General features: G+C 28.7%; 1 protein-coding gene across 1 annotated transcript in view; it reads left to right on the forward strand.

Annotated features, from left to right (window-relative positions):
• Nucleotides 1-330: 330 nt before the first annotated feature.
• The window catches only part of Pax (paxillin), a 114,342-nt gene continuing 99,899 nt past the window's right edge, over nt 331-14,773 (forward strand). The window contains exon 1 of the mRNA XM_071182385.2: nt 331-653. Within this exon, the coding sequence (XP_071038486.1) occupies nt 641-653 (13 nt within the window). The 5' untranslated portion in view covers nt 331-640. The remainder of the gene's footprint in view (nt 654-14,773) is intronic.

Consider the following 14,773-nt stretch of genomic DNA (forward strand, 5'->3'; position numbering starts at 1 on the left):
GTATGTGTCTCAAAAACTTACAGAAGAGAGACAAAAAATAATCATTTAAAAGAGCGATAAATGAGTTATTTTATTTTCTGATGAACAACGATATTTCCTTTCTATAAATACTCAAAAAGTACTTTACTCTGCTGTGATTAAAATAATTTTTTCAACATCAGTGTATTATAAATCTTTTAATTACTGTTTTTATTTTCAAATTATTAAGTGAAACTAACTGAGCTAATTTGTTCTATGAATTTTAAATGGCAATACCAGCTTAAGAGCTTAAGATTGTATAATACTGCCATCTAGCAGTATATTTGGGAACTAATTTTTTCTTTTTAATTTAGTTTTTAGTTTGTTTGTTTTTATCCTAACGTGAAGTTGTGTCAAGTGTATGCGAAATGTGCTTGGTTGAGTCATGCAGTGATTAATGTTGACTTATAACTCCGATATTTAAAAAGATCAGCCGGGAACGTTTCTAATTTTTAGTTTACATTCATTTAACCTCAACTTATTTTTTATAATAATTTTTTCATTAAAAAACGTTTTGAAGGGCAACTAACTTAACAAGTAAATAAAGTGACTTTTAGAACTGGAGTGCAGTATAGGAAAAAATAATACATATTTCATTTGTTAGAAAAATTTTAAGTGGAAAATGGAAGATCTTGGTAAGTAAAGAAATTCTTGGCTAAAAATTTTTATAACTTTTTGCTCTTGTATTTATGAAACAGTTGTTTTTGAAGAATGTTACAACATTATGTCAGATTCTTGTAATACAACACCTTTGAATCTAATGACTATTTGTGTGACATTCTAGAATATTAACACTAATTTTAAGGTTTTACTTCAATACGTAAATAAGATGTTTGATTTAGGATTAATGTTTGTTGTAAGATTATGTTTAACGTTATTTACAACTACACGTATCTATAATATCAAGGCTAATTTTTTTAGATATTTATTTAGACTTTTAAGAGATTTGACATTTAAACTATTATGAGCAATAAATAGTTTATCAACATTTACTTTTTTAGTACTAACTTACATGAGTAGCAAGAACTTTAAAATTGAAATCAAATGAAGGAATTTTACTTTAAAAAACAAACATAATTAATGTTGTTGATTTCATAAATGTAAACAGATTTTTTAATATGTTTAAATACATTAAGTAGAATTTTATTCTAATTACACGTATTTATAATGCAGTAATAATATTTTTTTAAAATAATTTAAAGATACTTAATATTTGAACTATTTTGTGTACAAAATAAAACATCAATATTTATGGGTTTTAGCAAATCTTTCATGAATTTTTCATTAAGTATTGAAATTGAATGGAAAGATATTGCTTTAAAAAACTGTAATTTGTTTTGATTATAGTATTTTGAGCTTTATTTTATTCTATGTGTGTTTTTTCCAACTTTTTGTAAGTAAAGTAAACCTCCTAAATATACAGTTTGAATTAATAAATCTACCTTATAATACTGATACATACGTTTTGAATGTCTGCTCAGTAATTCTTTATTTTTTAACTTTCAATTGATGCGATAATAAAACACGAGAAAATTACCAAAACTGTGTAGTCTGTAGTTGAAATATACGACTCAGTATTTACCTGAGAGCTCAACTCTGACTCCAGTTAAATATTAAATTAAAATTTTCAACGAATCTCTGGAAAGTATTCATATTGCAAAGTAGACGTTAATCTCGAATATAATATTTATAGTTTTTTCTATACCATTAAGTAATGAGCACTTTACATGAAATAACATTTACATAGCACCTAAAGCACTAAATTTTGAAAAATATTTATATTATATTTATTTATATAAAATATTAAAATTGTGCACATTATCAAATGCTGTGCATAATCATTAAAAAAGAAATGAACCAGATATCAATGTCTCACACTCTTATTAGCACATATATAAATGTGTTATGACATTTTTTTTAAATGTTCATAAGAAAGAAAACTATTATAAAAATACATAATTCATGTGAATATTTTTTAAGTAACCTAGTAGTTTAGGTAAATAAATATGGTTTCAGAATGTATAAATTAAAAGAACTTTTTAATTGTTTATTTATTTATATTGATTTTTTCGTAATTTTCTGTGTTCTTTTTTAATTGTTCAGTAAAACATTTGAGCATAAAAATATTCAAATTAGTGTAATTAAATATGTGATAAGTAATAATTTATATAGCTATCATAATATTAGTTTGAATGATGTTTTTTCGTGTAAATATTTGCTTAAATTATTATTATAACTTCAAGACTTATTTTTTCTCTTTGAAGCCACAAGACCTAACTTTTAATAAACTAGAGTAGTGGTTTTCAAATGGTGTTCCATAGAACTTTAAGGTTCCGTGGTGGGGTCACAGAGGTTCCAAAAGTCAGGAAATTTTTAAACAGTTAAGATTTCTGAAACCTGTAATTAAAATTACATTAAATTTATAATCCATTTTTTATTTAACATTTCCATCATTTTCAGGAAATTATTTAATTTTCAATGATTTAAGAAAGTAATTGAAAAACAATGTTTTTTACTAATAACAATAAAATGAATGACTTATAAAAGGGATAGAATGCATTTATGAAATTTTTTTTGTATTATATCTTCATCGAATTAAAATAACCCAAATCAACTAAGAGGAAGTATGTTTCTCTGATAATCATTTTCATCGTTTTTTTTTTCTTCCTTTTTATTTTAATGGAAACCATATTGCATCTCATTCATTTTTAGTTTAAGCAGGAACTAAACTTAAGAATTAGGCTAGATACCGTTTCAGAAATATGAATTAAACTGCCTGACAAAAAACCAAATTTTAAAACTAATATTGATAAAAGAATATGATGAAAAGATTTCATTCTTCATTCATTCACTAAACATTTTAACATGATTCAAGAATTAAAGGTCTTTCGTTAGTTAATATGTTCACTATTGCTAATGAAATTTATTCATTGAGTCTCAGGATTCCTCCAAAAAAAAGATCGACTATTTATGATTCCGAAACCGAAAAAAATTGGGAACATTTGAATTAGAGCAAACAGATTTTTCTTACTTTTAAAATTTCTTTCAACTATGATTCCACAACCTTGAAAATAACTGTAATTTACTTGTTTAATCTATAATTTTTATTTTTAAATCCTACTTTGGGTAAGATTCCAAAGGCTGCAACATTGAAATGGAATAAGAAATGTGTGACAATGTGCCAATTGTAAACCTATTTTGCACTGATAATTACCTTGAATATGTGTGCAGTATTAACTTATTTTAACTATTGCAGTTAAAATCGACCTTAAAATAAACTGCTTAAAAATATTATAATTTAAGTTATCTAAAGGTTTGAGCATATTTTATTTTTTGCAAATAAAATTGATGGAGAATGTTGCATGAGTGAATGTTGTTCTTATAAAGAATATTTTCAACCATTTTTCAGTAAAAAATTATAATTACTAACATACATTTCATACATATCTAGCAACTTGCTATTTCTTTCTTTATTGAGTGAAAGTTTAATTCCCTTCCTTAAAAATTAATATTTTGTATTGACAATAGATTTTATCATGTTCTGTTTTATTGTGTTTAGGCAGTGTGATAAATAGTGTGGTTGATATAGTAGTTAGTGACGTTAATATGATTGACGTTTATATGATGACGTTAATATGATTGATTTATCTGGCACCTGGATATAAATATATACAGTATAATTTTTAATCTTATGAGGTTAAAATCTGGGTTGGATTTCTGGGATAAAATACTGGTTTTTGTTACAACACGTCGCGAAATTTCTGAGTTTATGACTATCAATGTCCAACTCTGTGCCCTTGTAATTTTGAACCTAACCCAGAAGACAAGGTAACGCCTAGATCAAGCTTTAGGACAAACTAACCTTCGAGTAGGACTTTTTGATGTAACTTATCCACATTCGCTTTATATGATGTGGAAAACTGAAAATCACCCACAGTTATCCTGGTAGCAGGGAGATTCTTACCCATGATCCGTTTACCACGAAGGATATTTCATGTCAGCATTGTGGTCGGTGTGAGCCTGTAGCTGATTCAACCAGCCACTGCTGAGATTCAAACCTGTTTCACCTCAATGGGTGGCCAGCGCTCTATCCCCAGAGTCACCTCAGCTTTACCCATTTAGTTATGATTAATTGCTTTTTTCAGCTTTAAAAGATTGAATTATCTTCAAAAGAAAGAAAAAATTTGAGTTAAAAAGAGTCAAAATCAAGCAATCTAAAATTATCTACATGTAATAAATAAATGAGTCATAATTCATAATCTTATAAAAATACTGAGTTATAGTATTATTCAAGTTACTTAATCATTAAATTTTTTTATTTTTATTTTAGCCAATTGTTGTAATCAAAGTCTGCTATTACTATGCAAGTTTCCATGTCACTGTCAAATTACTAATACTAAAGATTCAAAAATTGTATATTTATAGCATGATAAAAATTACTAGCCTCTCCCTATCTCAGCAATTTTTTTTTTTTTTTTTTTTTTTGGAAAGAAAAACGTCGTTCTGTTGTTTAAGGGAGAAGTAGTAGTATACAAAAATAAAAGAGCAGAATAAAAAAAACATTTTTTATTTATTTTATAAGCAATAGAGATAGAAAAGTTCAAAATGAGCATAATTTCACCTAATTTCCTTCTTACAATCTTAGCCCATTATGTTTGTAATGAATGGGTGGGCGATCACCTGCCAAGTCATGTGTCTCCTTACTTATAATGATACTGCTATTTTTAAAAATCCTGTCATACACTTTCAAGCTATGTGCCTTTAGTTGACCATATATCTACCAATGTCCCATCATTTCGCTTCTTAGTAGTTTATTATTGAAATCAATATTCCGTATTATCGATGATGTCAAAAACTGTAGCACTTTTTTTCTTTCTTTTTTTTCTTTTTGTATTTTGCAAAATTTGTAGTCCAGTCTATAATCTCTAGGCAGAAGCATAGACATGTACTAATTTTAAAAAACAAATATTTAGAAAAAAAGAGGTAAATTGGTGAATTTTATCTTTTGATATTTTTTAATGTTAATTTAATTTTTAAGCTCACTATAACATCAATTCCATCTACTGTTGACGTTATAACGGATTTATAGGGAAAAAGCTCCTGGCTACCTAATTTTTTCATTAGTAGATCGCTTGCTAGCTTTGTTATTATTATTATTATTTTTTTTAACGAAATAAAGCTTTTTTTTTACTTTGAAAAGAAGTTTGAAATGACAGATTTCTGCTAAAAATTTGATTTAAATATAACCTGAACATCGAGTAACTTTAGATTGACAGATTTTTAACACATAATTCTTGTAACACATATAAACAGCCTGAAATGTTATAATTACTTAGTTTATTGATTTACTGTTACAGTTTTCGAATAACTTTCCTAAAAATTTATAAAATTCTACTTATAAATTTGTTTTCAGACCCCTTGTGTTTTTTAAATAACCTATTGAAATTTCCTGTGAAATTGTTGTACTAGGTTGAATCTTTTTGATGTTTCCTTATTCCATTTAGAAATTTGTAATAAACTAATAGGTGTCTGTAAAAAATTCTATCTAGGTTTCGTTATTACTTCAGAGGAAGTTTCTTATATTTAATATTGTTATTTTTATTTTATGCTAAAGATTCAGGAAATAAGTTTGAATTTTGCTTCTAGAGAAAGAAGTGTTCATACCATAAAAAATAATTGGGTGGAATTCAAACATTAATCATGAAGTAATAGAAGGTGGTACACAAATAAAATAAAAAAAAATATTGTAGATATTTTTCATTATGTGTTTTCGATTTTGAATATTAAAAACTTAACTTTACTGTATGTACTCACTTGATTGTGAGCTATGCTGTGACAAATAGGATGTTTTGCTGATGTGGTATTAAATATGTAAATTTTTAATAATATAACATTGATCTTCAATTTTTTTGCATTAAAATTTCTAAAATTTAGAATTCATTTGAAAATGTATTTTATTAAAAAAATTTTGGATTTAATAATACAGTATTTTTAAGATTGATTACTAGTCATAATTTGGAAGGAGAAAAAAAAGAAGAAAAAAAACGTAGCTGCAAATGTACCAGAAAAAATTTAAAACGTAAAAACTTCAAAATCTAATTTCTTGTATCTATGAAAAATCTATACATCTATCTAACCTATTTAACCGCATGTAATTAGTGTTATATGTAAGAGTTTTTTTTTTTTTTAATGTAGTTTTTGATTTATTAAATAGCAAAACAAAATCGTCTGTTGTAGGACGCGCAACACTAAAATAATGTAAAAAATGTGCATGATTAAATTTATGATGTGTTTAATGAAAGCACAATTTTAAAAAAAAGCTTATTTTTTTTTTAAGCATAAACGCATAGTGGTCTTACTTGTTTTGTTATTTATAATAAAAAAAGAATCTAAAAGTTCTGTTTGAAAAATAATTTCGAAGAAAATGACTTATAATTCATGTTTTAATATGTACATAAATATTTACGTTTTCAATTCATGGATTTTTTTTATGGATTTTTTAAATGTAGCTTATAAATTTAAAAAAAAAGTGTAAAAATATTTTAATTGAACATGTGGTCTTTGAACGTGTTTAGAAATAGGAAGCCTTTTTTTAGACAATCACAATGATGTTCTCTTTTTTATCTATTCTTAATGGAAAAAGTAGAAAAAAAATCAGAAGGTCTACTGAATTGTTCAAAAAATAATTTCACAGAGAAAAAAATATATATTTATGTTTCCAGTGTAGTAAATGCGTGGGTAAATTGAATGGAACACATAATTTACACAAATTCCATGTGTAGAAACAAACAGTGAAATATTTTTTGAATGAAACATTCTGGTCGTAAATTTTATTTTACAACTTTAAACTTTAATTCACTGTGAAATATTTCACCGCTTCATTGTCTTGAATGTTAAAGAAGTTTTAAATTAATTCAATGGGGCATGACTGGAAGTACGAAGGCGTCCATTACACATCGAGCTTTTGTTCCTTGTAACGTTGGCGGTATATTAACCTGTTTGTGTAGGTTCCGCCGGTGGTTAAACATTCTATTTCATGAACATAATTTGAATTTCATCGGAGATATATATTTTTTTTCTCTATCGCCAGGAATTCCTAGACGTGGAAACAGGTTTCATGTCTGTTTATAGCCTCACATCGTGCTTCGTAGTTTGGAATTTTTCCAACTCGATTCGAATTATTGATCAGTTCCGTAGTTATAAAATTCGTGTTTAAGTAATCAAGAATATTTATGACTGGAGTAAAATTTAATTTTTTTTTTAACACATCCGTTTTCATGACTAAAATTCGTCGTTTTACCGTAACCAGTAACCAAACGGTTTTTTGCCGGTTTCGCACTACAATTGGGTATAATATGAAAAAAACACAACTACTTCGATTTAGTAGGAACAACATATGACGCAATGCTAAACGAATGGAATTTAGTTGTTGTTTATTTAGTTATTGTTATTAGTAGTTGTTGTTATTTGTTTTAGTTGTTGTTGTTTATTTAGTTGTATTTAGTTTCAATAAATTTTCTTTATAATGCAATAAAATCTGGCGAGCAGCTATTTAAACGATCGAATACTTCGTTTGTTTATTTGTGGCTTGAAGTTAGGCTCGCAGAAAATGCCGTTCATGGGTTAAATTTAGTAGGAACAACACAACCTGTGACGTAGGCTATATTATACCCAATTAGCGAGTGATTATCAAGAAAATGGCGGCATTTCGTTAATGATGGTTTCGTATAGAATTTCTATGACTCAGGCAAAATTTGGAATTTTTTATGCCTTTCATACTTATTGTTTTTTAAAAACACATCCGGCAGCATGGCGAACAAAAATGGCAAAAATTCGCCATTTGTTTATTACAGTAAATAATTGGGCAACAAAAATAAAAAAAAAAACGTCAATTTCTAGTCTATGACGGTGCAAATAAGCCATAACGCAATGTGTTAATTTTTTCAAAAAGATGTTTTTGGATCTGAAGCAGCGGATTAAGGTATAGAATTTCAGCCAATAAAATTAGTATATAAACTATTTTATTTTTCTGGAAATATAAAATGATTTTCATATTAACTACATTTTGGAAACAGTTTACCCAACATTTGTTTGAAAAGGTTCTGCACCCCGAAAATGCTAATGTTGTTGGCGATTACAGCCAGTGATGCTAATTATGTAAAAGCCTTATTTAAATAATCGGACAACTCCACTTACGTTCATTTTACGGTACTGAGCTTTGTAAGGTCTTAGTATTCGAATCCAAATGAAACTAAGTGAAATAGTATCATGTCACTTTCTTCCTTCTCGGCGATTTTTGCTCCTTTTGATCTTTACACTTTTTGTCCCATTTATAATATCCCATTTACTTTGTCCCATTTACAATGATTTCTCCTCTCCTTTGTTTTTGCCTCAAACAAAATGTATAGCACTAATTAATAAAATTATATTTCAAATTATGTGACATAGAAGTTGAAATAGTAAAATTAATGCAAAATATTGGAATTGTGCTAGATAATTATTAGATAAAATGCTAGATATCGATAATTGAAAAAAGATTTTTCATAGAATAATCTAGAACTAGGAAACTATATCAATTGATGTATGGAATTTATTTGTATATATTTTTAGTCAACTTGTTTCTTGGAATATTCTTGTTTTTTCAATACTTTAATCAAACCTAAATTTGCGATGAGTTTTAATTTAAATTTAAACAAGTGTCGCTATATTCATTTGAGAAATATTTAAAAAAAAAAAAAAAAAAACTAATAATAAATATTTTTCTAAATAATTTTCATTAGAACAAAAACTCCATTTCTTTTTTTAACCTGTACGACCTAACTTATAATCACTGAGATCGGAGTTCCCGCAAACCCCGATTACTGCAAAATTTCCGACTTCTGATTTAAATGCATTTCATTTGGTATTAAGAACATATGAGTTTTATGCGTACATTTTTTTTTTTTTTTCAAATTGTAGAGTATATTACTAGCCTTTTTTTTTTCCTCTCCAAGAAGACAATAATACTTCAGGGTCATTTCCATTCAGATTTATTAAGATGTGATCCAACATACTTGGAAAGAGATACCAGACGGACACATCGTTAGTGTTTTATTAAGAGAACGGCTTACATTTCTAATTTATAGCACTGCAGTTATTTATAATTGAGGTACTCTATTTTTAGAAGCTTTTCATTAAACCTTTTTTTATTTTTTAATCACCAATTTATTTATTCGCTTAAATTTGTTTTTTATTACCTATTTATTTATTCGATTGTATATCAAATGTTATGATGCACTATTGTTTTTAAAGTATAAATTTTGGCATAATTTTAAGGAATTTAATAATAATTTAATAAGGAATATAATTTAATTTCTTAAGTTGGCCGTTTGCTACAAAGATAAGTTCAAAGCCACATTAAAAATAAAAAAAATGCCTCGGCACTTTTTGCATAATGCTTCTAATAAAAGGTTAGTAATTAAATCCACAAAAAGTGTCGTGGTGGCTCAGGAGGTGAGCTCACCTCCCAATGAGGTCATCCGGGTTTGAATCCCAGCAATGGCTGTTCGATGTGAATTCCGCACATGGCTCGCACCGATCACAGTGTCGACGAAAACTATCCTTAGTGATAAACGGGCGATGGGTTAAGAGTCTCCTTGCCGTCAGGCTAACCATAGGAGAAATTCTCCATGTAATGCAAGTGTGGGTTAGTTCCATCAAAAAAGTCCTCCAATTTCGCCAAATATTTGCCCAGGAGTTTTCTTGTCTTCTGGATTGAGTTCAAAATTACAAGGCGAATTAAATATTCGTAGTCGTTAACTCAAAAATGGGTTGGCTGTTCAATGACGCTTATAAAATAAAATAAAATCCACATAAAATTACAGTCTTGTCCTAAACTCTCTGAAACTGTTCTGTCCTTGGCTGGATTTTGTTACAGTTTCATTTATGCATTGAAAAAATATTAAGAAATTTCCAAAATTGACGCTTTACAAATTAAATTATTTTAACCCTTAGTGGACCAATGCCTTCCTATAAGAGGTTTGGCTTCTTTGCTTACACTATCCAATGCCGCGTATTTGGAGGCAAAAATCATTTGTGTTTTTTTTATCTCTCTTATTGTTCTCATGTTTATAGTTTATTTAATTATAATTAAATATGTTATTAAACTTATATTAATTATTATTAATATACCTGGTGGGAGATTACTTTCGTACCGTTAAAGATTTAGAATCTACTAGGAGGCTTCGCCCCCTGCTCGCTGGTGCTCGCCAACCCCCGGAACTGCTTTCGCAGTTCATTTCGGATTGCTTCGCAATCCGATGCTCGCTTTACTCGCTCATTGGATACGTTCTTAACGTCTAGCTTTTGTATACTTTTTTGAACACTGAAGTTCCGAAAACTTTTCACTGTAGAAAATTCTAAACCTGCACATTTCAATATTAATTTGAAATTGCAAACAGTTCACATATTTTTCTTAATCACACTATTCTAAATTTCAGTTGTAGAGAAAAGTAACTGTTGTAAGTTTTGTTTTAAAGTCTTTCCCACCAGAGGGCTAAAGCCACGTGTTGTAAAACAATATGAAATAGTAGTCTGCCACTGAAAGCCGGATGTAAAGCATTGGTTTCGATGAAGATAATTTTGTATTTTTAATTCTCAGAAGGGCGCCACCCTAATAATATGGAATTTGTAAAGTAAATGTATATATTTTTGATTGTTGATGAAGCCCATCAGGAAATAATAAAATGGCATCTAATAATGTAACAAAACGTGGAATAGTAAAGCGTTCAACTCAAAATAAAATAGCTATAGCCTAACACTTCTCATTTCTGCCAATGAAAAGGAACTATTTCAGTACTCATAACCAACCGTTTTTTTCTCGGTGACAATCGGAGATAGATAGACATATGATGCTCACTACGTGCTCTTGCGCGCCGAAGCCTATCAATTAAAACGTAATAGCGTTTTATATAACATGGATTAGCCATATGATGCTCACTACGTGCTCTTGCGCGCCGAATCCAATCAATTAAAAATGAAAACTGTTGCCAGCGCGAGAAAAGAAATATCATCGGTTTTATTGATACATACGTACGTATTACCGTTTTATATAATATAGATGTTTTTAAAATATATTTATTAAAAAAAGAATTAAAACTAGTTTGCTTTGTCTGTTTGTCTTAAACTTGGGATCTTCAACTTATATTGCAACCAAAGGACAACAGCAATAAATTTGGGAAACCACGCGGGCCAATCAAAATATGTTGTCTTTTGATCCAATCATTCACATGTCTGCGCTTACATTCCAAATATGGCTTCATCTTTTTTTCTTCTTCTTAGAAATAAACCGTTATTGTTCGTCGCATCAAATAATTACTATCTTGACTCTCAATTTATGTGCATTTCTGAAATAAATAGCTTAACTAACATTTACAGTTAAGTATAATTATTAGCTCACGAGTTACTCCTGAAGCCATTGCTTTTAAGTCCTTGTTTTAAGACATTAATTTGCATTCAAACACATCCCTATAATGGCCATACAAAATTAAAGTTTAAGCGAAACTTAGTCTCTTAATTCGTCACTTATTACTTCTTTCGGTCTTACTTCAGCGGTTAAGTGACTTATTCATTTATCTATGTATCGGCCACGCATTTTGGACTTTTAGTTATCGACTGAATCTACAATCTTCTCTTCTTCATAGTGTTTTAGAACTATTGTTGTTGGTTTTTTTTTTTTTTAAATGAAAATAACCCATACATAATTATTAAAAAGTAGATTTCTGGTAATCTCTCCTTTATTTGATTGTTCAGTTATAATAATAAACCCATTCAATTTACAGTATAACAATTTCGACACTAAAAAATGATGACCAATCAAGTTATGAAAACAACTTTTTACATTTCCTAGCTTAATAAGCAATAGAGGTCTTATAAATGATAAATAAGCTTTTTGAATTCAGCATATTATTTTAATCTCAAGAAAAAATAATTATATTGGTCTATTAGAAATTATCTGAGGAGAAAATTTTTGTCTTAAAAATCACTCTACCACAGTAACTTTTTTTTCTATTAATAAATTTTTTGAAACACCCGAATTCGGTCAGAATTATATATTAAACAACATACACAGTTGTATTTAAATTAAAATTTTATTCTCCATTCTGCTATATTAATTGATATACATTACGAATGTAAACAAATAAAATTAATTTAGAAATAAAAATCTCAAACAGAAGTTATTCAATGATTAAAACAGCCCATAATTTGATATCTATCTGATCAGCAGTACATCCTCGTCCTTCCTGATTTACAGAAAAACTTCCTGTCTTCCCTTGTGTCTTCTTACCAGAAAATAAACTCTTCCTCATTATTATGAAGGATGTCTCATTGCATCCTATCCTTCATTATCCCTGTATCGAGTCAATGATATAACTATACCCTCGTGATCCCGGTGAAAACGGTCCCGGTTATAAGACGAAGTCATTATATCGAGAGTGCACAAAAATACAGTAAATATTCACTCATTGCTAAAAGAATGGGGATATTTCCGTATCGTGATCTGTCGCGCCAAGTACAATCGCCAAGGTGCCAAATAGATTTTAAACTTGCAAATTTAAAAAAAAAGAACAAAAAAACGTGTAGATGTTTGCCCGGGGGTAGCTACGAGTTACACCTCTAGCCACTGCTCGGAAGTTTCCAAGACTTGGCGATAATTCTGCCACAGATCACCCCTGTGTCAGAATTTTTTCTGACTTTCTGCGACAAACCTAATTAGAACCAATATCTTTCTGCAAGATATTTTTATCGTTATAAATGTATGTGTAATGAATTTATAATAATAGATGAAATTCGTGTTTATAACATAAGTCTACATGCATAGAATTAAACTGTGTAGTTTTTTTCTTAATTTCATAATATAAGTTTACATTTCTTAATAAGTTTAAATTGCTTAAGTATAAATTTGCATAATCTTCGATAATAACGAAAAGTTATAAATGTATAGATCTGCAGACAAAAATGCTTACTAGAGCATAAATAAAGATTACCCAGAACATGTAATAAGATAGAACTTATAGAAATAGCTAAGAATGGACAAAAAGATTAAATTTATAAAACAAGATAACTGAATTTGAAGTATCAGTTTAAAACAGTATGATTTAATGTTTCACTATAGTAGTTATATCAGGTACAGAAACAAATCAGGTGAAAAAATTAATATTGAAGTTGAGTAATCAAAATAATAAAATAGTATTGACTATAACCGAATTCTAAAAGCAAAAAAATTAAAGCAATGTTTGTTTCAATTTTTTCTACATCTAATTAATTTTATCTAATTAATTAGATTCGATTAATATTGTACTGACTTATTGAAAGATTTTTTTTTTAAAAAAGGAGGTAAATAAAACTTTTTTCGTGATCAGATTAAGTTCAGAACGAAAAAAATACACAGTGCTTGTGATTTCGCACTGTATTGTGTAAATATATAGCACTGATTCCACACGAAGTATGCAGAAGCAGTTTCCGACTCAATATGCTCAAGTCTATTCAACATCTCGAAACGAAATAGTCATTATCAGTACTGAAACATCGGTATTAGAGCCATATTCATTGGATGCGATTTTTTTCGCATGCGTATGGAAACCTGTTTGAAAGTGACCAGTAAATATTTTTCACCAATCTGGTTTTCATTCGCATGCTAAAAAATCGTAGATAGTGAGATATCTTTCAGGCTTTATTTCATTTATCGTTAGATTGCGTTTTTTTTTTTTTTTTTTTTTTTTTTTATCGACGATTTAATTCAAAGCATATAGGCATTTTTAGATGTTGTCGACTTCCATCTTATTTCTTTTTCGAAATGCCGCCTTGATAAATCAGTTTTCAAATTTGTTTTAACTATTGTGGCTTCACAATTGCAACAAATAACCTTTTCGCTAGACATGATTTTTTTAAAAAAAGAATCTTTTTACGCATGAAATTTTCCACATAAGTGCAAAAAATATAAAATGCTCTGTTCTCATAAAAAAACACAAGGCAAATTACTGCGCCAGCGATAGAGGCCGAAGTTGGCAAATTTCCAAAAATAGCTTAATAAAGGGGGAAAAAATTCTCCCCTTTTTATCCAGTAACTGTTTGTGTTGGAGATTAACGGAGAATTACGAGCGCTTTCTCCTTCCGCGGTACGCTAGAAAAAAATATTTAAAACAATTCTGTAAGAAAAATTTTTTGCAGAACCATTATTGCTTCTGCAGAAATTTTTTGTTTCTGAAGAAAATGTTTTTTTTTTTTTTGTTGGTAAAACAGCTTCTGTTTCTGCAGAATTTATTTTGAGAACTTTCGTTTGTGGCAAACCAAAAATTTTTATTTCCCAAATAAAAAAAATCTTTCTGCAAGAACTCAGTCGCTTTCTGCGACAATGTCGCTGTGTCGCCGTGTTTCTGCCACGGGGCAGATCACAATACGGAAATCTCCCCTAAATAAAAGAATAGTGAGCCAGTTTTTTCTACATGAATGTGTACTTTAAAACAATATTTCACAGGTGAAAAATGCTTTAAAATGATACTGGTTTGGGTTGCCATTTTTGGTAAATAACATACATCATGATTGCTATGAAGACCACATGTTTTTGCACGAAAATGAACCGCACAAGGAGGCTGACATGTGGTCTTCTGTATTACAAAAAGAGTGAATACAATTTTCCAATACAAAAAGTATGATTGATAAATTCATTGTGTTCTTTGAAAATGTTACACGGATTATGAATTAATATAAATTACGA

The sequence above is a fragment of the Parasteatoda tepidariorum genome, chromosome 4 (genome assembly GCF_982258835.1).
Source record: "Parasteatoda tepidariorum strain Cologne lab strain chromosome 4, Ptep-v5.0, whole genome shotgun sequence".
Classification (NCBI taxonomy): Eukaryota; Metazoa; Arthropoda; class Arachnida; order Araneae; family Theridiidae; genus Parasteatoda; species Parasteatoda tepidariorum.